Source organism: Euwallacea similis, chromosome 7 (assembly GCF_039881205.1).
Source record: "Euwallacea similis isolate ESF13 chromosome 7, ESF131.1, whole genome shotgun sequence".
NCBI lineage: Eukaryota > Metazoa > Arthropoda > Insecta > Coleoptera > Curculionidae > Euwallacea > Euwallacea similis.
This window is the reverse complement of record NC_089615.1, coordinates 1,235,316-1,261,307: the sequence shown is the minus strand read 5'-3', so window position 1 is coordinate 1,261,307 and position 25,992 is coordinate 1,235,316. Positions and strand designations below refer to the sequence as shown.

General features: G+C 35.4%; 1 protein-coding gene across 1 annotated transcript in view; it reads left to right on the top strand.

The window, feature by feature from the left end:
* Positions 1 to 25,992, top strand: part of Camta (Calmodulin-binding transcription activator) — a 179,387-nt gene that overhangs the window by 15,975 nt on the left and 137,420 nt on the right. Inside the window, exons 2-3 of the mRNA XM_066391703.1 lie at positions 21,947 to 22,249; positions 22,355 to 22,561. Coding sequence (XP_066247800.1) covers positions 21,947 to 22,249; positions 22,355 to 22,561 — 510 coding nt within the window. The remainder of the gene's footprint in view (positions 1 to 21,946; positions 22,250 to 22,354; positions 22,562 to 25,992) is intronic.

The window sequence follows — 25,992 nt, the reverse complement described above, 5'->3', positions numbered from 1 at the left end:
TGAATTAAAACTGATTGAGAATAATATTTATAATTTACTAAAGGATTGAGCGAACACCCTTGATAACTTTTCGATGGCAAATCTGAGATTCTATGGCAGATGAATAATTAAAATGTGTGAACGTTCGAGCCCTTAGCAAAGGGTACGTATTATTCTCAGTTAGTTTCAACTTGGAACCCCCGTTGGTGTGTGAGGTGTTATTTCCAAAAAATAAAAGAAATAACCAATAATCCGCTTCGCGCATATGGAACATATTTACATAAATTTTCTTGTTTCAGATCGAGCAATGAGCTATGAGTAAGGCGTTTGACGGTAAGTCTGAAATCTGTTTTTAGCCGCTTTGTAATGGAAACAGGTGGTTCGCCGCAAATTGCCCATATTGCCCTTAGTTTATTTTTTCCAGGATGTCAGAAAAATCTCCAGAGCCTTTGCTCCATTTAATATTCAAAAGGTGCAAATCTCAGTATGCCCCTAAAATCCTATTTTAGGGCCGGAGGTTCATTCGCAAAGTAGGGATTTGGCCACAACAAATAAATTCTTGTCTGGCAACCCTAGAACCATTTTTGCATTATTTTTCTTCACGAAAAACGTTTTTTCTTTTGTAGGGGTGCGTTATATCCAACCTCCTTTTCAGAGCTGGTGGAGATAATTTATTCCTTACTCCTTTTGATCCTAATTTGAGTCCTGCAATTCCTCTGCTAAAGCTCAAACCCTAAACGAAAAGAAAAAACAGTTTGAAAGATTTGTTATCCCTGATATATTCCAGAGGGCTCTGGATCATTTGAGGGGAGGAAATATGCACGAAGTTTTAAATTTGTTTGCTATCTTGTTTCAATCGAGCGCGAAGATACATCGCCGCTCTGACAAAACCCAATTTGTGTAACGTCTTTCACCTGTAAAACCTGTCGGCTGCAAATTGATAAATATTAGATCCATATTTTTAGTAAGTCGTGTGGAATTGGAACGAATTTGTTCTATTTAACAATCATGCCTTATTTATTTGGCTTATGCGAGGATGAATACAGCTTCATAACTTTCAAAATATATTTACATGCTCTCTCTGAAATATGGCTGGTCGTAAAGTCCTATTCATGGAACCTTGGCAATGTCACTTGTTGGAATATTCGTTACCCATATCCCTTTAGATATCAGGCGAGTATATAGTAAAATTTGTAGCCCTATTGCTTATTAGGGTATTCAAGTTTGTTCATTGAATGCGCCTTTGACAATTTTATCACCAATATTCCTATATTGTTTTGTTAGTATCTCGCAAACTTTCTTCTGCAAGGTTTTTTGACGATCGAGTGAAATGTTGAACTATTCAAGCTGTGGTTTTTATTAAGAACAGTGTGATGGCATTATTGCGGGTAATTTGCATTGAGTAAGCGAGAATTTTAAAGCATTGCGGAAATGTCATTATCTTCAGCTGCTCTCTTACTGCTCGAACGTCCATTAATTATTCATTTTCCTGTCGAGTTTTGTTTTTAAGAGCTTCACGCTCATTCCTTTGCTCAAGAAAAATCTGTCCTGTTCTTCTTAAACAGCCTCCGTTCTTCATATCGTGAGTCAGCTTCAGTCAATAATTGAGCATAGAAAAGCACTAAAAAAGGTATCTGTATCGTCATAAATAATTCAGAGGCGAAATTCATCTCTATGGTATACATACAGGAAGAAGGGCAACAGGTTGACCTTAGCCCTTGACGTAAAATGTAAAAGATGAAATATGAGCGTCAGGGATAAGCGGATACTTTTTTTGCATTGCTTATTTTGGTACGGGTATAAAAGGGATCAACGTGTCAGTTGTCGGTGCAGGTGGCCGACTTTATAAGCTCCAGAATACGGCCCTCTGGTCTCCCTTTTAAAAATAGGAAAGCCGATAATAAAAGCCAAAAACTGAAATACGAGGTGGAAATAGTTTTATGGACCGAATACACAAGTTTTACAGCCCGACGTTTACGTTTGTCAAATTATTGATGGCTTGTTGTATTTTTCAAGCCCTTAAAAGCACCAACAAGAACATATTCAGTAAACATGACAGGACCGCGAAATTGCCTTAAAATGCGCATTTCAGAATATTTACTTACCTACGTTTACAGCTAAATGGAAGTCGAACTGAAAATTCTTGATTTCAGACGGCCCCATTCCCTTGTTGCCTTTATAAAGATAAAACATTTATGCCAAGTTAAACGATTCTATTGATGCCGGAGTAAATTTATCCAGACTGCCTTTGTCCAGATAATCAACATTACCGGTGAAGTCGGCAAGAAAAATCGGACTTTAGGGCCGTAGCTGAATTTAAACGAAGCCAGTTCCGTTCGGTAATCGGAACACGAATTTCTGAACGTTTTGTGATCCCCGAAGACTAAAAGGTTGTTTAAGTACGATTGCTTGATGCATTATTAGCAATACTATGGATATACAACCTAAAATTTGAATCAAAGTGAGCTGCTGGAACTCTCTCTTAATTTAACTTTATTAAAACACAAAATATATGTAATCTCCTGTGATAGCCCTTGGAGTTAATGGAAAGTATTTAATTTTAATTTTCATGCAAATGGCACAAAAACAAGTTATAAGGGCAAAGCCCCACTCAGAGAAACTTGGTATATGACGTTTTTTGAAGTAGCGAGCATATATTTTGAGCATGCCTTAAGTTAAAATAAGATGAAATATGAACTCGCAAACACTTTCGCTATTGAGGCGCAATGGTAAAATTTCAGGATTTTTTGGCTCTAGAATTACTTTAGTTTTCGAGATTTATGTTTAAATGTTGTACACATCCTACAAATTCAAACGCTTTTTCAAGGATCTAACTATTTTTGTTATTCCAATCCTTTGGTGACTTTTGGTGACCCTATGCCCACTACCGCTAAGTTCCCGGATGTCAAATTCCTTTTTCAATTTAGAACGTTTTTTGTCCCTCTCATTTTTTCCTAACTGTAATTGTTTTTGAACCACGTGTGAAAATAACGTAGAAAACCCCATTTTTATTCTAATTTACCTGTATTCGCAATTCCACAATGACATGAAAAACGCATGAACTACGAGTCTAATCAATGAAAAAAATCGTGCATCGCTTTCTGTTTTCGCAAATAGCTGAAAAACGGCTACAGATATGAAAAATCGCCAGGAATAAAACAGTTTTGAATTGAACAATTAATGAATAAAAAGGGCTTTATTTCAGAAAAAGTGTTTTAATAATGAATTTTAAAATTTAGTCGTGTAGATTTTAAATACTTTTGTGCACAAAAATACCCAGTATCTCAATAATGAAACGCTCGCGATTTCGTGTTTCAATGAACAATTATCGTATTTGAAGGAATTCCTTCCCAACTTACTTGGATACACTCTGTAAAAATATCCTCAATTGACACCCTATATGAGTAAGTGGCAATATAGAGGATACCATATAAAAATTCTACATTCCCTCACGAGTCACGATGAAGACTCAACACGTAACTATAACCTATCAATACCATAACAACAATAGATTTCTTTAAATCACAACTAAGTTCTGGGCATTTGGTATAAAACCGATGAAAATACGTAAAAACCACAGTGCAATATGAAAATAAAATATTACTCATCGGTATGGTGTAAAAAAAAAACTGTTAACACTATCTTATGCGCCATTTCAATCGATTGTACGGGCAAAAATGTAGTACAAAAATATTGTTAAATATCTTTACCAGCTAAAATCTAAAATGTTCTTTAGCAAATCCATGTGTACGAACAAGATTGTTATATACTGTATATATTAACAACTGCCTCCATAATTCAATTACTTAATTGATTTTAGACTAGGGCCTGATCAAAAACAAGTCACACTTAACTTGAACTAGCCAGAAAAAGAAAATAAACAGTTTCGAAGCTGGCCAGCTTCGGGCAAACCGAACGGAGCAATTTTTGATATTACGTGCCACTAATGCCAAAATACTTCCCCGATTCCTGCGGGATGTGCAGATAGCTAAAAATACCACTTAGCGGTGTGTTCTCGTGGGGGAATTTGATTTGCGAATAATTGTGAAAACATACAAAAATCCCCGAAGAGGGGAAGCTTTCAGAATTCATTAATAATAGTTCGCTGAATATTACAGGAGCTTTTAACAAGCCAGAAAATTGTGGCTTTGCTCCAGATTAAAGATTAAGATTGCACTGTGGACTTACAGGGCGGTCAGAGATTTTTTGAAAGGAAATTTATTCTATTTGCAGACGCTAAGCTTTTTTTTATTCAAAGCAGTAAAGTGCAGAAGAGGCCTGTTAACGGTTTCCGATCTGGAAAGCGAAGGGGGCGTGGTCGTCAGTCCATTTGTCACTGGAGACACGACTTTAGCATATTGGCCGCCTCTCAATTTGCGGTCGTAGCGGAAGCTGAATTTCAATTTTCAATTCTTGGATTTTAACTATTCCCCACTTTATGTTAACGACCATAAAATCTTACCTTGATTCCTTCTCTGAGGCCATAATAACTCTTCTGCTATTGAGCTTCGCATTTTAGATCACGTGAGGAGTATACATGGCAAAGCAACACAGAATACAGATACAGAATCGATTTTTTAGTAGGTTGGAGATGGATATCATCCGGAATACATTTGGTGATTTTTCCGATTCCGCCGACCGGAATGTGATAGAAAACGACCGATCGACGGGGACACATATTTCCACAGACTGGGGTGGTGTTATTTACTCACCGAGCCATGCCACACATAAATATCGAGTTTCCATTTTTTATACTTTTGTGTACAAGTCTGAACTTTATGGAAAAATTAAGCCATTTGTAAAAGGAGTCCGGTATTTGGTGTTTCGGCGTATTAAATACATGCGTGACGTTTCTATCTTATAAACCTATTAATAAAAATAAACAGTGAATCTTCTATTAATGTCATCATCTCTTCATCATAAATCTACGTAAATATACATCTTTTCCATACGTTTGCACGTAAAAAAAATTAGGTGTGACGTTGAAGTTTGCCTTTTTAAACGCAAAGCCCAATTTTTATTCGATATTATGAGTCTACACGAAATTTTAGATTCATCTGATAACACATTTTTTTTTCATCCAACGCATTTGAGCACAAATGGCACAAAAAATCGTTCATTTGCGGAATAATTGTAATAGCGCAAAATAAACAGACCATCAAAATAGTAAAAAGTGGTTTATGTGAGATGTGGAAAATGCCATTCATTTTGTTCCCATGCTGGGTGCAGCTCATTTCGAGAAAAAAAAACGTCCTAATACATGCTTTTCAGTGCACTAAACACAAGTAAAAATTGGGCTTTCTGTTTGAAAACATAAACTTGAGCTTAATGTCTAATGTATAATAAATGAATACCTGCTTGTGAATTTTTTCGAAAAATCCCCGCCTGGATTAGAAACGATTTTGTTTCATATTTTGACACGCCCTGTATAGATTATGTAATTAAGAGAGTGGAAAGGAAACTGTGGCTAAATACCTATACAGAATTATATCAGTTATTTTTGACTACTGATATTGAAAGAGTTTCTCCGAACTCCCATTGAAGTCAGAAGTGTTAAGGTGCGTTTTTCCATTTTCGGCTTTTGAGCCACTTCCCTGTCTGTTTAGATAATCTGTCTTGACGTTTCTATATCAAGTGTCGTGTCGAGCACAATACTTTATAACAAACGATTTCAATCAAGATTAAGTTAAGGCATCTTTTCGTTTTTTCCTATGAATTTTAACGACGAGAGCGTAACTTTGCATTTATTTTCACAACGGACCAGAAGCAGTTATGAAGAGGAATATTTAAAATTTATCAATTATTTAAGGCAAAATGGGCTGAATCATCATATTCATAATACACATAGCACAATAATTATGCTTACGTGTCATAATGAAATTTAGTTATTTATTTATTCATGGCCCATTCCACAGCTTATGCCAATTAACGTCCTATTTAATAGTTTACGCCAATTATCGAATGAGAAATTTAGTCATCAAAAATGAGGTCTACTGGCTTTGTGCTTTGAACCACTGACACTTAAAGATAAGGTTATTACACCAAATTAAAAATAGACGTAGGTTTATAAGGCGTTTTTATACATAAATTCAATTATCTTCATACAGGACTGTTGAAATTATGATGCAACACTGCTTGTACTTTGAATGTTTTGTTTCTGCTTGCCTTTTGTTCATGTTGCGAGAATTTAGAGATTTTCTGGGTTCTTTCTAAGAAGGGCCATGTGCGAACTCATCTGGCAATCCTTTATTTATGATGTCAGACTGGGGTAGTCCTTGGTGAAAGTCCTTTCTTGTTACTTGCACATGTGTTTTGTCTAATTTTAAGAACCTTAGCTGGCAGGTCAATTGCATTGGCCTGGTTTTCATTTTTTGTAAGTTAGTTCATTTTTTCCACTCGTACCATAAGGACCTACTTAATAAAATTCTCACTGCTCTGTAGAAGTGTATATTTCTTGTTCTCTTCGGAGACTCAAAATATCTCAACAAGGACAAATCAAAGACTTTGATTTACCTAAAAACGCTCAGTCCAGTGCCAAGGTGGGTGAGAAATGCTAATGCAATCGAGCGACTTCGGTCCTCAAACTTAGGCCTAACTTTGCGAAAGTTGACGTTCAGGTAAATTAAAACCCGAAAGTAAGACATAGTTAAACCCTAGGCAATGGGTGCGTACCACGACATAACGTAATTAAAACTTTTCTAATTAATAACTGTGCCAGTGGCACTGATTCCAATGGCGTCAACAAAGATTAACAATTCCGTGGTTAAGACGTGTAACACTTTAAAATTGCATTCGGAAATCGTCTTGGTGGTGACCTTTGATCGTCACCGTAAACTTATTGCATCAGTAAATTCGGATGCATTCGCGTTTTTCCAAGAGATTACTCACGCTAATGGTCTCGGTGGCTAACAAAAGTAAGATTATTTGTAATAAATAAGATCCCCAAACCCGCCATTATTTAAGAACTTGGAAATAAAGTAAGATGGGTAATTTAAAGCTTTCCAAAGGCGAATAGATTTTTTTTGTCAGCATCGTTACTGCACGCTTTATTTGTCGGAAAATTCCTAATTTAGTTTTCGAATAATTTCACAAAACTTATTACAACGGTTTGAAGCGAAATTGTGGTTTTACAGCTTTTTATGGCGATTCGATTATGATGGTGTCGTTGAGAAGTTTATGATTAGTTGTTGGTGTGGTTCTGGAATGTCGGTGCCAGGAGTTTTGAATTTAAATAGAAATATAATTAGCAACATTAGTAGAATCAGTGAGATCGATGGCGAAAAGGAACTCCGTAAGAAATCCCAACGAGATAGCTAGTATTGCCCTGAACCAAAATTTCACAAAAAAGTCCTCATACGGGGTGGAATATTAAAAGTACTGATCCTCATATTATTTGATATACCAACTCAAAAAGACCCGTTTTTTTGCGATGGCTTCCATGCGATCCAGGAGGAGTTTTTTAAGATTACTAAGACAAGACGAGATATCAGTGGAAATGAAGAATATACCATACCGATTAGTATTGATAAAATCGATGTACTGCGTCAACATTTTCCCTAAGCCTAACTCCATTGTGGTGCATTGTTCCAAGACATCCTTCAGTTAAAAGCTTTTGGATATCACAAAATATAAACCTTTTTGAATTGCTATATAAAAAAATACTCAGAGGATCAGTGATTGCATTTTTAATATTCCACCCTGTGATGAGCACTTGTTTTTGATGAAATTATGGTTCAAAGAAATCGGGGCAATAACAGCTATCTAGTCGAGGTTTGTTACGAAATTCCTTTCCACCATCGATCTCATTGTTTCCACTAAGTTTCTTAACCATATTTTTATTTAGATTAAAAATTCCTGACGCCGACGTTCCGGAACCTCCTCGACAACCAGTCGTAAACTTCTCTGTAACTCCACCATAAACAAATCACGATAAAAAGTTGTAAAACCGCAATTTCGCTTTAAACCGTTGTAATAAGTTTTGTGAAATTATTCGAAAACTAAACTAGGAATTTTCCGACAAATAAAGCGTGCCGTAACGTTGATAACAAAGAAATTCTATTCGCCTTAAGAAAGCATTAAATTACCCATCTTACAAAAGGTTACGGGATTGTTAGGATTTCTTTATTTGCTAGTTCTTGCCAAACATCTAGGACTAAACCTGGAATAATGGCAGGTTTGTGGATCTTATTTCTTACAAATAATCTTACTTTTGTTAGCCATCGAGACCATTAGTGTGGACAATCCCTTGGAAGAACGCTACTGCATCCGGATTTACTGATGCAATACGTTTAAGGTGACGATCAAAGGTCACCATTAAAACGGTTTCGGAATCCAATTTTATTGTACTACACGTTTCAACTGCGGAATTGTTAATCTTTGTCGACGGCATTGGAATCATTGCCACTGGCACAGTTATTAATTAGAAAAGTTTTAATTACCTTATGTCGTGGTACGGACCCATTGCCCGGATTTTAACTATGTCTTACTTTCGGATTTTAATTTACCTGAACGTTAATTTTCGCAAAGTTAGGCACAGGTTTAAGGACCGTAAGGCGCTCGATTGCATTAAAATTTCCCATTCATCTTGTCATCGGGGATAATTCTGCACAATCCGATAAAGTTGCTGGACTGGGTACTTTTTAGTTAAACGAAGGCGTTTGGTTGGACTAATACAAAGATAACTGAGCGATGCAAAGATTCTCTTTTTATCCAGACAAAGGGTACCCTCCAAAATGACCTTTACGAGTGCATACAGAGCATTAATTTATTACACCATAAAAGATTGTCAGTTATACAAATTCGAAGCAAACGTCTCTTTTGCACGATAACGTACAGACAGATACCATTTAACTTGTCGTTAGCTTATTTACTTCTAAGATCTCGGTATATGTTTAGGAGTCGTTAAAACTTTGGGCAATTATGTCCCAGGAATTACCGCAATGCCCAAATAACTAATATTGTCAAGCGTTTGATGGTGCGAGGGGGAAAGTAATGATTTACTATTATCTTAAAAGACTCATTCAGAAGAACCAGAACCCAATTTCCTTTATATTAAAATTTAATGTATTAACTCGTACGATTTGACATGTAGGCAGTGGGAGAAATGTTGTTTTCCGGAACATTAAAGGGTCATATATAAATGCGAAATTCCCTGCTGGAAATTAGGTAAACAAATTAGGCCGTTCGTCTTCCAAATGCGATACTTTCAAGATAAACTTTACCCATCGGGCCCTTCCAATTTACAAGCCGGTTTGGGCTTAAATTATCGAAGTGTGGAATTTTAATTCGGCCCTTATTTAGCGGCGGTAGTAGAGAACGTTTTCACTCTTTCAGTTATTTTCCGGGGGTAACGTAATCGCGTACTTGTAATCTGAAGGTTTCCTAATGAGACCGTTGTTCGTATAATTAAAACGCCCTTCAGTCCGTTGCGGCCAACAAAGTTGTCAGATTTTAAACTACTTTGTCTTTTTCTTTGTTTATCTACTTTGCCCTTTGTGTAAGAAGGACTTTGCCGTTAGCCTCAGTTTATAATTTTCGGAGTAAACAATCAGGTTTTTTTTGCAAAACGGAAAATGTAAAAAATGACTTAATTTTGTTTTTATTTTAAAAATGCCTCCATTTAGCACAAGATCGAAATCAGCCAGGAAGGTACTTCTCTCCTCCTCCTCATTTTTTAATGATGAATCGTTAATTTCTATTTTGCTAGCAATTGAAATATCGACTGCCGATGTACTCGTGGTTCCAAATCAGTCCATTAAAGAACCAACAGCACATCTAGCAATTGTTTCTATTTCCCCTTTAGAAGGCGCAGTTGCCGCGTACTTGACTGAGCGGATATAAATTTCGCCTTGTATGATTGGTCGATTCGAATCTAACCTGTGACCCATGACAACTCGCATTTTTATTGACCTGCTGTACTTCATATAAGCTCGTATGTTAGCGGTTCAATAACTGCAATATGAAACCGATTAATGATAGTCCCCGATTTTATTTAGTTGTGGATGGGTCAATAAAAACAAAATTTGAAACGTCAATCTATTTCGGTGTTTACGTTTCAATCACACCGCATGTACCAAGGCAAGTTTTGGATATTGAATATTGATTTCTGTTGTAATTTTAGCTATTGGTCGGAGGAAGGATATACAGTAAAACTCTTGTGGATTGTCCATATCGCTCTCAGACGATTGAGCACTCCGCCTTTGGCGTTGTGCTCGAGACTTCATCCTGCAACAATATGGCCATCTTTATCCACCCTTGTGCAATATATTTCGAACAGTGAGAGTGGGAGGTATCTACTTTTTGTCATTTTCCGAATTTCGTTCACCAATACCTAGAGAATTTATGTGCCCATTTATTAATTATTCTTGTAAAACGGAGAGTACCTGAAATATGTATCTGTACAACCCCAGAAAAAAATTACTCTGTATTTTTGAAAGTCAAAGGATGGGATCTACCATCCTAAGGAGCTATGTACAGGACATCCCAAGTAGAACTGAAGACTTTTTCTAAGTCACCCCGTATTCAGTTAAAAAAGTAAAAATAGCCATTTTTTGGCACTCACCCCAATCTTAGGAATTCGTTCGGATTAGTGGAATTTTTTTGCTGCACTAACCCGATATGAATACTAAATTAGTTATTTATATAACTGGTTAAAATTGTCTCCCTAACTTAGGAGATGGATAATAACGGTCTCTTTAAGGAAAATACATAAATTATAGCCAAACATGTCGAACTAAAATAGTTATTTAACTAGTTAAGATGGTTTTCGCCAAATAAAGTTTGATAATTCGTGATCTTTGATAAAAGACCGAAAAGTTCATGATAACGGTAACCAACCTACTCATAGTCCCGTTACCAGTCTAATTAAACCTAGACTAACCCCTTTTCGAATTGCTACGGGTTAAATCCTGTTTAGTACTGTATGCTGTAAAAATTTAAGTATCTACACCACTCTTCGTTAAAAAACGTATGGTTTTCTAAGAGTAACAAAATAGCTGCTTAGTTAACTAGTTAGGAAAAATACTGCTTTTCCTAACGAATAGGATTTTGCGGGACGCGCGAAGCGAGGTTCTTTTAGTAAAACTCGTGTGTTCTAGCCATTGAACTAATCCTCTTTATCCAGCTTAAAAAACGCTAAAGTTTGAGTTGTTTAGTTATTTACGTTTTGGTACGATCATTTCGTATTTTGATGCAGAGCGCATTTGAAGTTAAGGCGATGTTCTCTATCTCAAAGGCAGCCAAAGTCTGGGGCCCTCCTTTCCTGTAGTTAATGCCAGCAACACTACCAATTTCTGTGTTAGAGTTTCAACGGATATATTTACATCAGAAAGGGATTGAATAAACCCTAGAACAATAGTCGGATCTCAAGTTGTGTTGTGGTTGGAAAGATTTGTCCTTTGAGTAAACATCCTCAAAAAATCTTTTTAGTCCAAAATATCCTAAGTATTTGGTTTCGAAGTAAAGGCTTAGCTGAGCCTTAACTATTAAGAGACGCCTATAAGTCTCCTATTATTTTTTTGCAAGATTTTTGTTGATTATTACTGAGAACCTTTTATTGAAATGTATAGTCAAGAACTTGAGCAATAGCGGTACAATAACTTGAAACATTTTAATATTTTTATCCTGGAAAAAAAATACAATAGCTTTAGACCAACATTGTAGTGTGTAATCGTGACGTCCGTAGCTGAGTTTGCACAAATGTTTAGCGAAGCGACCGGGATATTCCTTAATTGAAATACTTGTAGGATAAGCTCCTGACCACAAGAATAAGTGATTGCTATAAGGATGAGGCGTTCTATGAAAATGAAAAAGTAAGTCTTTATCAGGGTGAAAAGTTTATGAATATTGAACATAGTTGGAAATCAAAGTAAAAGCTGATGATCAATTCGTACTCAGTTTCTATCTTAAGGTTACTAAACTCTCGATTTGTTTTTTTGTGAGCTATCGATCAGGCAAAAAATTTACATTCCGTTTCTCACATCAACGGCAACTTTTTATAAGTACTGCATGATTTTGTGGGTATTAAATGCTTCCCATACTATTAGTATAATTTGCAGGAATATTGCCAATTCGATATAAAATGATAAAATGTTGCTTTTCTGAGGTTGAGAGGCAAAACATTTTGCCACCAGATCTAAACAATTTACATATGTGATATTCCTTCTTTTGGGCACTCGAAAGGCCATGTGATTTTTGCTCCTTACAATACATGTTCCAACTGGTCAAAGACGTGTCAGAAAATATTTTCAAACTCAAATGTTGGCTTGCATGACCTCTGAGCGAAAAGGGATATATGTAAGAGTATGACAGTTATCACTGTCGTATTGGAGTATTTGGTATAAAATCAACAATGTGTCGGAGCTAGACATGGGTTAGCAGACCAATAAACTGAGCAAATATTGCAGAACAACCTCTAGCGGCAAAAAATTTATTGATTACGACAATACTTTTTTCATCAATTATACAGGGTGAGTCAGTTTGTACTAGCAGATCTCTGGCATTCGATATAGTACCTTATTTTAAGTTCAATAATTCATATAATTATATGTATATCGGTAAACGCTTCGCTTTTGAGATACAGGGTATCAAAGTTTTATATATTTTTTGTATTTTCCACACATCTCCTGAAGTTTTTGAGATGGTTTATTTAAATTTTTATCATTTGTTACTTATGATGGTCGACAAGTTTCGACGAGCCTAGATGATTTAAAAACCTACAGGGTGATATTTTTTTGGCGGTCGGACCTCCTTTTACTATTTAGAAATTTTTTGACTTTTGCAGTTTTATCGCATCTGTAACAGTTTTAGAGTAATTTGAAAAAGTCTCTGAAAGAATATTTTATTTAAAAAAATATTTTCGGGAGTAATAGGGTAAATGCATCAAAATTATCGAAAATTTTTGTATAAAAACGTTTAATAATAATCAGCCAAGGCATTCTTACTTTACAAATAACCCGGAACTATTTTATTTTCAAATTAAATGTTCAAAATACGATCCATTCTGTTGAATAGATAATCAGCACCGCATTAATGATACGTTCTTTTAAAGACTTTTTCAAATTACTCGAATACCGTTACAGATACAATACAAACATGTTTATAAATTGAACGTGGAATCCAAATTTTTGAGATTGAGCAATTAGTGACTCATAACAAAAAATTTTAGACGGTAAAAGGGGGCCTGACCGTCGAAAATATATCACCCAGTAGATTTTTAAGTCGTCTGGACATGTTAAAACTTGTGGACCGTCATAGGTAACAAATGATAAAGATTTGATTAAAATATTTCAAAAACTGAAATGTGTCAAAAATATTTTTAAAAATCCAAAACTTTGACAATCCTGCATCTTAAAAAGGAAGCGTTTGCCGACATATGTATATACAACTTAGTGAACTTAAAATAAGGTACCCTATCGAATGCCAGAGTCCTGCTAGTACAAATTGATTTACCCTGTATATGACCATTTGATTTTCCTGTCCTTGTCAGAAAAACACTTCCATACATCTATACATAAATAATAATTCAAAAAATACAAAGAAAAGAAAAGAAAATAAATTACATTTGGAAATGTTCCAATAGAGTAGTTGACGGCAAAAGGAAGCGGGATTGTCTTGTTTGTCGTGTAAGGCAAAGAGGCTTCAGAACGGTCCAGTTGTGATGATTGTCTTTCCAGCTTGTTTGAATTTGTTGTAGTCTTTCAATTATTCTTGTCAAGTATGTGCGTTCGTATAGTAATTGCTTGGGTAATTTATCTTTGTAATCAGTCTTAGAGCAATCTCTTCTGTTGTTTGTATGTATTGTTTAGTTTTTTCCATTGCATTTACCCTCAGTATGTGCCGGTCGTCTGACAATGGTTTGTAGATAGACTTGTACATTTTCGTTGTAGTTTTTGCATTGCTCCCTTTATCTTTATACGTTAACGATCGAAAATGTTTTGTCCGTTTTGTAACGTCTATTTTCATATTTTGAACATGTTTGTTGAATTTCAGATTTTTGTCGATTGTTATGTGTTGTGTCTTTTCGGTTTAGTTATGTGACTGTCTGCACAGACACTGCACAATAAGTGAAGGATCGTCAGCGTATTGCAATATGTATGTTGTTTTGTCTATATGTGTTTTGTCCTTTAAAGCATGGTTTTATATATCATGGCAGCATGAATTATAAAGGAAGGGTGAAAGCGACGATCCCTGAGGGAACCCTCATTCAGGAGAAAAGGGGAAAGAAGGAGCGATGTCAATTCGTACTTCTGGTTTTTTGTTTTCCAATAGGTTTTTAATGACATGAACTAGGCATTTTCGCGTTTTAAGTTTATTAGTTATAATATACAGTGTGTCTCACTTAAGATGAATACAGTCCTATATTTTTCTTATTTTTGGAGGTAAAAAAATATTTTTTTGTACACTTATAGACCTCTATAAACTGCATATTTTACGACATTTAGCATGAACAAAATGTCGAGGCGTCGCCCGCTGTGATTGATGAACAAAGCAGCTTTTTTAATATTTAACTTCGCGTTAAAGATGTCGAAAAAAAGTGATTTGAAAAAGTTGTTTAGAATATTATTTTAAGCTTATATGTATATCGATTTTTATTGAAAAATCGAATTTTTAATTTCTTAATTATATTGTGTAAAATTTCTTAAATTGGCTCTGGAATTTCCTTTAATTCTAATATTATAATTATTTTTACTACCAGGCCATGAATGCAAAAACTATGAAAACAAAAACAATTGAATTGGCAGTTTAATAAGCAGATAGTCTGTTATGTAAACAAGTTGTTATATTTTTATTTTATTATTTTATTTTTTATTCGAATTTTTCGATGAAAATCGATATATAGAATTAAAATAATATTCTAAACAATTTTTTCAAATAACTTTTTTCGATATCTCTAACACGAAGTTAAATATTAAAAACTTCGCGTTGTTCGTCAATCGCAGCAGGCGATGCCCCGACATTTTGTGTATGCTAAATGTCGTAAAATATGCAGTTTTTGGAGATCTATAAGTGTACAAAAAATTATTTCTTTACCTCTCAAAATAAGAAAAATATAAAACTATATTCATCTTAAGTGGCACACACTGTATATAAGATCTATTGCATTGTTAAAAATTCTAAGAGCACAATTGACTCGACTACATTGTTACTCCATTATTCGAAAACGTTCAAATAAGGCTTATGTATTGGTCATAAAAACTCAATAGAGTACTTATTAATATAGTTCCAATAACTCGTTCTTTTTTTGTTTTGTGGTATTTAACATAATTTTTTTACAATTTAATACCCACAAAAAATGTTTACAAATTTAATGATTAACAATAGGTAAACTGTACCATAGTTAAATATGCATGAAATTGTGATTTACCTCATGCTAGCTTGAACCCTAAAACAATATTTGTAAAATAACGTTTCGGCTATTCCAGTTTATTAATAAATCAATAGTATCTGCTCGAGTACCTGTGTTAATATTTATGTTTATAAATTACCAGTTTTACATTCACAACAATATGCAAATACCTATTAAATAAATATTTGGAATAATCTGTATTTTAATCAATTTGATGATGTTTTAACGAGCATTTATAAATGAGTCTAATTTGCGTTGCAGGGAATGGGTTGTTTGATGCAGATGCCACTTTTTTTAATTTATATTCACCCTGAAAGTTTGTCAAGAGGGAAATCCTGGCTTGCTCTACCTCACCGTACACTTGTTAGGCCCTGATGCACGTTATCATCTAATAAACAAACGCGAGGAATTTACATATACATTGTGTTCAGGTTAAGAGCTTACCACCCTTGTAAAATCTTTATTTCTTGGCCGATTTTGATGTTTTTCCTTATTAATTCAATATTCAACATGCATATTTGTCTAGTGGGATGATGACTATTCACCCATAGTCATGACCAACTGGGTGCATTTTTATGAGATCAAATTTCGAAAAGTACTATTAGGGCCTCTTTTAGGATAGAAACGAAAACAAATTCTCAAATACAATGATCTAAAACTCACCTGTGCCGATTTTCCTTTTTCTGCTATAGAGGGTGTCCAAGAAAATCAATAAAACACGTTGTAAAAAAGCGGTAAGAAACCTTTTAAACCAAAATTTTTTTATTTACTTTAAGTTGGAGATTAAAATCTAAAAATGGAGTTCTGGATATGACTACAAGGTATGTAGCAAGTAGATGGTAACTTTTTAAAAAACATCTTATACACCGATGAAGCTATATTTAGGACAAACGGTATATTGTCGACACAAAATGGTAGAATCTGGAGCGATCCTAACCTGAATTGGATAATCGAATGTAAATGACAATACTCCTCAAGAGTAAACGTTTTCTGTGGTATTGTAAATCAAAAGATTATTGGGTCATATTTTTTCAACGAAAGATTGAATGCTGCTCGTTTTTTGAGATTTCTACAAAATAAGTTTAGTTGCGCACTTGATGGGCTTTCTTCTGATTATTGCATTTTCAACTCGAAGGAGCGCCCATTCATAATGCGATTAATGTGAGAAATTGGTTAAATGATAATTTTTCCAAATGCTAGATTCGACGAAATAGTACTCTTATTCGTTGGCCGCCACGAACTGCGGATATTATGCCTATGGACTTTTTCCTTTAGGGAACAGTAAAAAATAAAATTTATGCCATAAGATCGTTGGCCCGAGAATAGCTTTATGCACGCATTAGAGAAATTTGTCGGAGCATAACTCGACAGCAACTAAATGATGTATTGAGAAATAATCATCGACGTATTGAAAAATGTGTAAGAAAATTTGGTGGGTTAATTAAAAGTACTAATATTTAACCCAAAAAACCGTTTTGTTCCAGTTAATAATTTATTATTCTATGTTAAATTGAAATCAACATTAATTTATTATAAAAAGATTAGTTTTTAGTATTTAAACAGTTCAAAGTTCTTTAATACTAATAATACACTATTTTTTGAACAACCGCCAATTAGTTTTGTTGTTAAAAATAAATTTTATTGGCAATTTTAAAATTTGTATATATAAAAAACATGTTTTATTAATTTTCTCGAACCTTCTCTATAGCAAAAACTGAAAATCTGTACAGATAGGTTTTAGATCATTCAAATTGAGAATTTACCTTCATCTTTATCCGAAAAAAGCTGTAATAGTACTTTTTGAAATTTGATCCCATAAAAATGTACGCAGTTGACTGATTATGGATGAAGAATTATCATACTCACTAAACAAATGCGTGTTTTGAATATCTAATTAACAAAAAAAAAAAGTCAAAATCGCCCAAAAATTTAAGATTTTACAAAGGTCTTTAATCCGGACACAATGCATATATATTTAGCATGGAATGCTGCTATAGGGGTGTGAAATGGTCATTTGGTGCTTGTTATATACGATACTTGTTCTACGATTAACGGGTTAGCCACTTTCCACATCCTCGATCAGGTCTAAACGGGCAAGATGACCAAGTTTTCCACATAAGATTTCGCTTGAACTTTCTTCAAAGCACAACTATTTTCAAGAAGAAACATCCAAATCTAATACATCAATATTTTCTTTCGATTGGAATTTCTGTGGCACGTTTCGCCGAATTTTATATTCCAATACAGCCATTTCTTAAAAGGTTATTTTAAAAATGCATACACGTGTCCATAGAAAATCGAATCATTATGACTGTGCCCCAAATGCATCAAAAGATTAAATTATTAAAATTTAATGCACGTAACAAAATCAAATGATGACACCCGGTGTCTGGCTTTCTGTAAAGCCTTTATTGAACGTACGTGTGATAGGGGTACGTACATAAAGCCAGTAAATCATGGATAAATATTTTACCTGAACTAATTTATATACGTGTGGGAATAGTGTCAATAAAGCTCACTGATGTGTCGTGTAATTGTATACCATTATGACATTTGAGTATAAGGGCTTTAAGTAGAGTACATTAACTTGGACGCAATAAGTTAAACATAATATAAATTGAGCTACCTCGCGGGTAATCACATTAAGGCTATGTTTAAGGGAGAAATTATTAATGTTTATCCAATTTTAACATCAAGTAATTTTCATAGAAATGTTCAAATTGACTTCGGACGTCGGTCATATTTTTGAATTCAAAAGTTTTCCACTTAATTCCTTTATAATTCTCTTTGCCTTAGGCATGTTCTCTTGGCTGGCGCATGTTTGAATTAAGGATTTAAAATAGGCCGTGCGTCGGCTGTCAAGATTAAGGTCCACATTTCATGAAGCAATTAATACTAAATTCAACGTCAATAATTTAGAATAGGTGGGCTTGCAACATAATATCTACTCTCCCTGGTATGTCGCCAATAATTCTCCGTAAATCGGGGATGCGTGAATGGAATGACGCCGTTAGATAAATTTATAGGCCCGTGAAATGCCGGCAGGTTGAGCCCAATCGATGGCCGGCCATAATGTTTAATGATAATTAGTTAACGGGTATTTGTTTAAATTTACAGCCTAATTGTGATGTATCACATTTAATGTCGCCATTTAATAAACATCCGTTTAATATGTACGAGATTTAGGAACTTACTGGGTTTTGTGTAGATACTTGATAGCTTTTAACAGACAATGTCAAAATTTTCAAGGGTATGGCACTGTCCAACCAGTTTTCAAATTTCCGTACTTTTAAACGGCTTGGTCGCTCATTAAAAACCATGTCTTTGCTTGCTCCAGCAGAAACGCATCCTTGCTTCATTCTTCCGAGCATGGTTTTGATCTCTACCGGAGTGGGCGAGATCACCATAATGAACATGTCGGAATAGCGTTTGCTGCGTTTTCCATTTTGGAGGAAAGTCAAAGAATGAAAAGGCAGACTAGCGAATTCACTACCCCACGACCGCTCTTCTGCTCGTCAATCTATTAACTGCCAGTTCTTTGTCCCTGTTGTCTTAACTTTCCCAGTTCTGGTGAGTCTTTCAGAACCGTGGGAAAAGTACCTGCTAGTCCCTATTACAAAGGAACCAATAGTTTAGTGTCATCCAAATAATTAGCACACATGGCCACTTAAGAGCGTCGTGGTATTAGTGACCTCGCTCGACAATGCTTTTTCTTAAAAAGGCTGTCAGCCTGCCCTTCATCTTATTGTCTCTTCTAATATTACATCTACAGAACTTAAAAACTAATAAATCTCCGACAAACACATATCTCACGGTCCCACCAGATAGTGCATATCGGTAGCACCATAGTAGTTCAGATTTTGCGTCATACCTCCACAAAGCGAAGTGCCCGGTCTGAATCGCGAGCCCCATGACACCAATATCCAACGTCCGAAAAACCTCATTCCCCGTTAGTTAACTTGAGAAAATCGTGTTTAAAGTCGTGGCATTTCAGACCATCTGGGTCTAAAATATCCTCAGGGGAGAAATAACATAATATTAGGTGTGTATAAATATAGGAGACGATGATTGTGATTGGAGAGCATTGTTAAGACTCTAACATTGTTAAGACTAATGTGCGGATTTGGCGCTATGATCTGATTGGTTACAAACACATGTTTCAAGCAAGTTAGCCTTTTTGCAGAATCCGTTATGAAATCAGTTGATTTGCGTCAATGTTGTTAAATGATAAATTTTTTTATAATAGATCATTACGAATCTGCAGCATCGAAATATATAAACAACGCTTTGCCTAAGACCTTCTTACTCTTTTACAGCATTTTTCTTCGAGTGAGACTTTCTTTATAGCATTTTTTTCGAATATTAAAGTTTCGTGGCAGGTCTCAGGAGATCCGACTTTCATCGTGACCTCGATGTCGGCAACAATTTCTGATTCCATCCAGAAATAGTGTTCGTGTATTATATCGTCGAGTATGTGATTTATCGTAGCACTCTGTACGTCGAATTCTCGTTGCTTGAGCCATTATCGAGTACTGAAAGGCCGGAATTAAATGCGTCGCTCGCTTTTGTGAAATTGACCCCCAATCTGATAGCAGATAAGGGCAATTTTATGCACCTATTTTAAGCTGTTGGTGGCGTGTATCTTATGAAAATTAGTTCCAACTAGCGATTTGTATTAAATGCCTAATGATATTAATGAAACTGTATACGGAAGTGGGTTAAGAATGTTAAGTGTAATGAACACATCTGCTGTCAACGAACCAATTTTCGACTTGAAAAATTTATCTAATGAAATTAGCATAACGAAATCTTCATGTAAACTTTGACAGTCGAAACTACTGGAACAAACCCGAATTAATCTGATATTTCTAAACTGAAATGGTCCAAATTCCCGATCTAATTGAATACTCCTGAATTAACCTGCAATTTCTAAGCAAAATGGTTCAAGCATATTAACTGCTCATTCTGACTACAGACCAGATTCTACAGGTTACTGCAATTTCTGAAACCCACAATCTGAAAATCTTTGCATTTCATCGAACGACATTGCACTAACTTAAAATTTTGAGATAAAATGGTGAAATAAGATTAGAACTCTCGAACTATATGTACGATCGCCCTCTCCATGTGTGACCAACTGCAGTACCTCGAAGACCTATTTCTTGTCTATAAGTCTCATCAGTCCCTGGTCAAAGTCAGTATCTGTCACTTATCACACAGTGACATCATAAGAAACAAATACTAATTACGTTTAGATATTACGATTGGTCAGACGCAAACAGTCGACCGCCTTAAACCAATCGAATGTCACAGTTAAGTACGTATTGACATGAGAGCGATCTAAAATATGGATAGTAGATTTGAGGGCTAAGTCTCTTTATAGGTCGTTAGACAAGCAGCTCTTCATCTTACTACTCCTGCATACGCACAACAACCTTGCATATTTCATATTTGATTGTACAATCTCTAAAGGGAAACATTCATTGCCATTGTTAGTTGGACATGAGATTCCTTTTTGATAAACAAAGTCTCATAACTTATTCATAAAATGCCAGGGTAACCCTAAATAATATTTAGCGAAATATAGGTCACCCTAGATTTCTGTTTAAAGCACATATTTTATGCTCACTCAAAATGCCTTTATGGCCTCGTAATATTCGATTGAGGAGGTGTAAAGTGGACAAACAAAAACACCTCGTTCGTGCAATTAAATTTGGCAAATTTTGTCCCAAAGACTTTCACAATTAGAAATAGCGACTGAAAGTCCATCAAAAGAATCACGAAAATTAAACCCTTTTGCTGGGAACGTGCAATTATTGGTTTGGAAATTGCTGTGTGTGTGACTAGGCAGGAAATTGGGCTTTGTTGCCCCCTCCCTCATTTTTTCAAGGACTCTCGGGCTAATTAAAACCTGCTCGTTTCGTGTTCTGTTCAACGCTTATAAAAATTTTGTTTGCAACGGTTGGTGCAAAGGTTTATGAAGGTCTTGGGTCTTTAGATTATCGTTATAGTATAGTTAAGTTAAAATCAATGATCACGGTTATTATCGTAACAATTTCCTTTATGTGGTTGTTCAACAAGAAATTTTCCAGCGTTTAACGGCCCGTGTCGCAGGGAGAACCCTATCGAGTTGAGGTGATATTACAAATTCCATAAACGTCGACTGAACTGTAATGAAAGAACTAGAACATGTAAATAAGTTACATCAATTCAAATTGTATTATCCATACGCTTGTGTGAGAGAACACTTAGATCACCAGTTTCAAATACTTAAGGAAGTATAACCTGGAAACTTTTACTAGAATTAATCTTGAGCTTAAATCCTACCTAATCTTAGCACAACAGCACTCCTAATTTACTTAAACGAGGACCACAATACACTATTAATATAAGAGCCACACCACTGTAATGTCCCATAAAGCCATTTATTCTCTCAGATATCTGGTCTTTCGTAGGAGAGCTCATTTGCTTTTACATCCCCGTACGGTTCTGGCCATATGTTGTTAAGAATTTTTAATATTGCTTTAAGGGACCATTGCCGGTCTGAAGATTAAATTTTAGATAAAATTTGATGCGGTGCTTGTGTTTGTTCGGATAAAAGAGCATTATTTTCTCTTGCAGGCCCCAAAGACGATCTCACATCCTCCTCTTCAACCAAGTTACCACCTGAGAAACCAATGACTAATACCGCTCCTAAGGTCATCCGCACAATCAACGGTAATGAGTTGAATGCCAACAATATCATCTTGTTGAGAAGTGCCAAGACTGTCGATGGCGGACACATTTTACTTAGAACCGACAATTTTGTCAAGAACAACATTCTGTTAGACGATGGAGGTGGGGAGTCCAAGATTGGCCAGATTATCTTACAACCTAATTCGGAATACAAAAAAGGGGTGTATTTGCAAGGAGTCAAAAGATTGGGTTTGTATTATATTGCTTGAGTCCAAAAGAATCGAAAAGTTTCAATTTTGTTTCGTCACGAAGTGTTTTTGAAATGTAGAGTTTGAATAGAATAAATATTTCCAGGTACCTCTGCTCCAATTTTCCTGTTGAGTAGTCCAGAATCTGGAGGCCACCTGATTATCCACACCGCACCTGAACAAACTGTCACTGTGCCCCATAAAACCGAGCGGGTAGACCCCGGTCTGAAAGAATCTTCATCTAGCTTGGAGGCGTTAACAGATGATGCAGGATGTAGCAGCAACAGTAGAGGAGCGACACGCACAGGATCAGGTTAGTTGAAATTTTCACCGACTTTGCGGGCTAGAGTTTCATCGTGCCAAAATGATGGTGATAAATTCAGTGGAGGGAATTATTGGTTCCACTGTATTAACATAAAAGTGCTCTCAGTCGATCGGAAGGAAAAACATTTATTGCAAGCGGGGTTCTTTTATTAAATCCCGACATCTATCAGATTGGCCATAAGACGGGATTTAGTTAGGCGTCTAGTGCACCTAAGTGCATTTTGGAACTGTCTCCTTTCGGGTTTAAATTGGAAAATACCGGGTTGGAAAGAAAATTTGTTGAAATTAGGAAATTATTCGAGGTGGTTTTAAGTCTGGTCAGTTGAGGTACTTATGGAGTTTTCCATTTAAAATTTAATCCATATAATTAAAGCTAAAGTTGCTTAATCGCTGGTGGCTGCCGGAGGAATATTTATCCGGGAAATCGGAAGTTTTAAGAATACTTCCGGGGTGGCCCTGGTAGAATTTCAATTCCTTTCGAACCACCTGACAATGATATAAAAACCTCATATCTATATGGGAAAAGTCTATATTCGTAAAGATTGGGCCGCGATCAGCAAGCCTTTCCGATGGAGACGTTGACACAGCATTGTACTTGGATAATATCCATTCCAGGGCATAATGTAACGTTCAGCTCCACAAAAGGATATTTCCCCATCGGACGTAACTCACTATTAAAATATTCAAATGGATTTCTTGCTTTTTATTGCTCACTTCTGCACGGTATCCGTTCGGGGATTTTCGTATCACTATTATGTTTATTACGTTTCGCAGTTCGAGAGGCGTTGGAGGTGCTTAAAGATGGAATAGTGATGTATCATTTTTATGTCATTTTGTCTGAATTTGATGTTTCAGGTATTGAGTAAATCGTGGACACGTATAAGTTTTTGTTCATATTTTGTTCAATGAAAATTTCATTAAATCAGTTACATATGTGTTGTATGGTTCGGGTGCATAAATAAGGTAGGTAGGCACCTGTATCTTAAAAACGAAAACCATTCTGAAAATCACAATCATAAAACCTTGAACACACTGTATATTCTTCAGCCATTAACCTGTACTTAATTAAACTTGCATAAGCGTCTCGAGTGGTTTTTTTCCAACAAGCAACTGATGCTTTTGTATACTTTTATTATCATCTCATGAAACACAGAATCTCATTCTCGGCATAATTCGAAATGTCAGAATTCGGAGTACTGGAAATATATTCGGATTTAACCCGTAAAAAGATAATAAAAAATCACACAAAAGATATTACTGCTTTAATATTTCATGCAGGTGCTTCGACCGTCCTAAAAAATAAATCTTAATGACTACTTTACTGTCTTTCCTTTCTTTTTAGTGAATATTAAAGAAATGTTCTGAATACCTGAATAGGGCTTCAGCTCGGTTTGAGGGAAATTATTTCAGATTTTCGATTTTTAAATTCACGTCAAGTGAAAACTCATTGCTTTTTTATTGCCCAGTTTGATGCAATTTAATGCCAATTTTTCAGGCGTCTCTTACGAGATCTACCATGAAAATTTTCCTAGTTTTGATATTGTGTACAAGTACGAGACGATTGGTTCAAGACGCCTTTCAAGTCGTAAACTTCAAAACGACAATCGGAGCTGCCTTTTATGCGATAGGATGCAAAATTTGATGCTGTTTTATAGGAAGCCAAGTGCAGATTCATTTCTAATGATTTCTAGAAAATAAGGAACGACCCTGGTTTGTGGAGCCCTAAGAAAAGTTCGTATTTCAATTTAATCTTTTTTGTTTTGACAACTCCCGCTGGATGGGCGGGAATTAATTTCTCCTAATGAATTAAACATTTTTTTTTCATGTGGCGTTTTGTAGGTACTTCAAGACTCTTTCGCCTTTAAAGCCCCGCATTGAATTTTAATTTAGAGCGAGTAAAAGGGTCCCAAAACTAAAGTTGTGTTTTGTCCATGTCTCTCGTATTTTTATCCTTATCTGGTAACAGTGTCTCAATTATAGTTATTAGTATTATAGTGTTTCGTTTGGGCTAATAATAGTAACAATAGCTAGCTTCAGATAATTTATTGAGTTTAGGCATCGAGCTTCATGAATAATAAAACGTAATGTCCTTTGACTTTTAAAGATACAAGAGGAAACTTGAATACGTAGGTATATTTTTATGCGTAATGGCTTGGAACTAAGACAAAGAATCCATTTGGGAGTTAGTAAATATTTTATTTACCTTTTTGACATTTTTTTCCATGAAGGCACGTTTTATACGTCATGCTTTATTTCACAACTTTAACAAATGTTTCTTGATATTTATAAGTCAGAAGTATCTTATTAGTCTTGAGTTTGAGAGGCTGCACATCTAACGTAAAATGACATGTCTTTTGATGAATAGTAAATTTCTAAACAAAGTAAAATGTAACTAAAAAACCGATTTCTCGATTTTCGTCATATTTCAATAGGTAATCGATCCTAAAAAAATGCCAAGCAAGTAAAGAACAAACTAAGTATGGGAAAGGCAGAATAAATATATAGGGAAGAATCGTATGAGGTTTCCAATAATTTTAGTTCTAGACGGTCAAAAAAGAGTGGCTACTGCTTGAAGGATATAACAGATTAAAATAGACTTCTAGAAAGGAAACTCGAAACAGTCTGTCTCAATTGTACTTAGGGAGGGATCATTTGAAGAGATAGCCCTTTTGGCTGATCAACCTAAGAGAAAGAAAGTTGTTCATCTCGATCGGTTGTTGAAATATAATAGAAATGCATCTGAACGAATATTTCTGCCTGATGAATTAAGAAAGTATTTATTAGTGAATTAATAACCCTTTCCACTTGAGGGGTACCGGTATGCGCCCTGGCGTACTGGCGCCGTACGTTCTTGAGCTGGATATGTCCGTTTCATATACACAATATGATATTTTTCTTCATAGACTGGGCTTAGCAATAGTCTGAGCTTAGCATTCACCCAAGTGAAAAAGGTCTCGAATGCAAAGGATGAATTATTGACAACGATTTAAATTGTTTTTAATTTCTGGAGATCAAACAATATTATTTTGTTAAAAAAAGGTGGAATCTGTCGAAGGACAAAAATCTAGCAATATTCTAACCAGGATCCTTCAGTCACAAGTGATTTTTAATTACCTCTTGGATCATAACCACCCAAGTTTAGCTTATTGTGTAAAAGGGGGCGCCCAATTAAACTTTATTTTGTTCGTTATCGCAAGCTTCACGACATCTCTGCCGTGAAAAGGGATTATATATTTTAACCGTGGCATTGTTTTTTATTCCAGTTTGCCTGGTACAGAACGTCATTTCGTTTTCATCCTTTTTTCGCCACATTCCCGACTCATTTCCGTTAATTTTAAGCACGCAACTGTTCACTTTGATACCTCCGTGATTTTTAATTTAAGGTTAGGCAGTGCTTTTCATGGCTCGTTTTTCATAAAA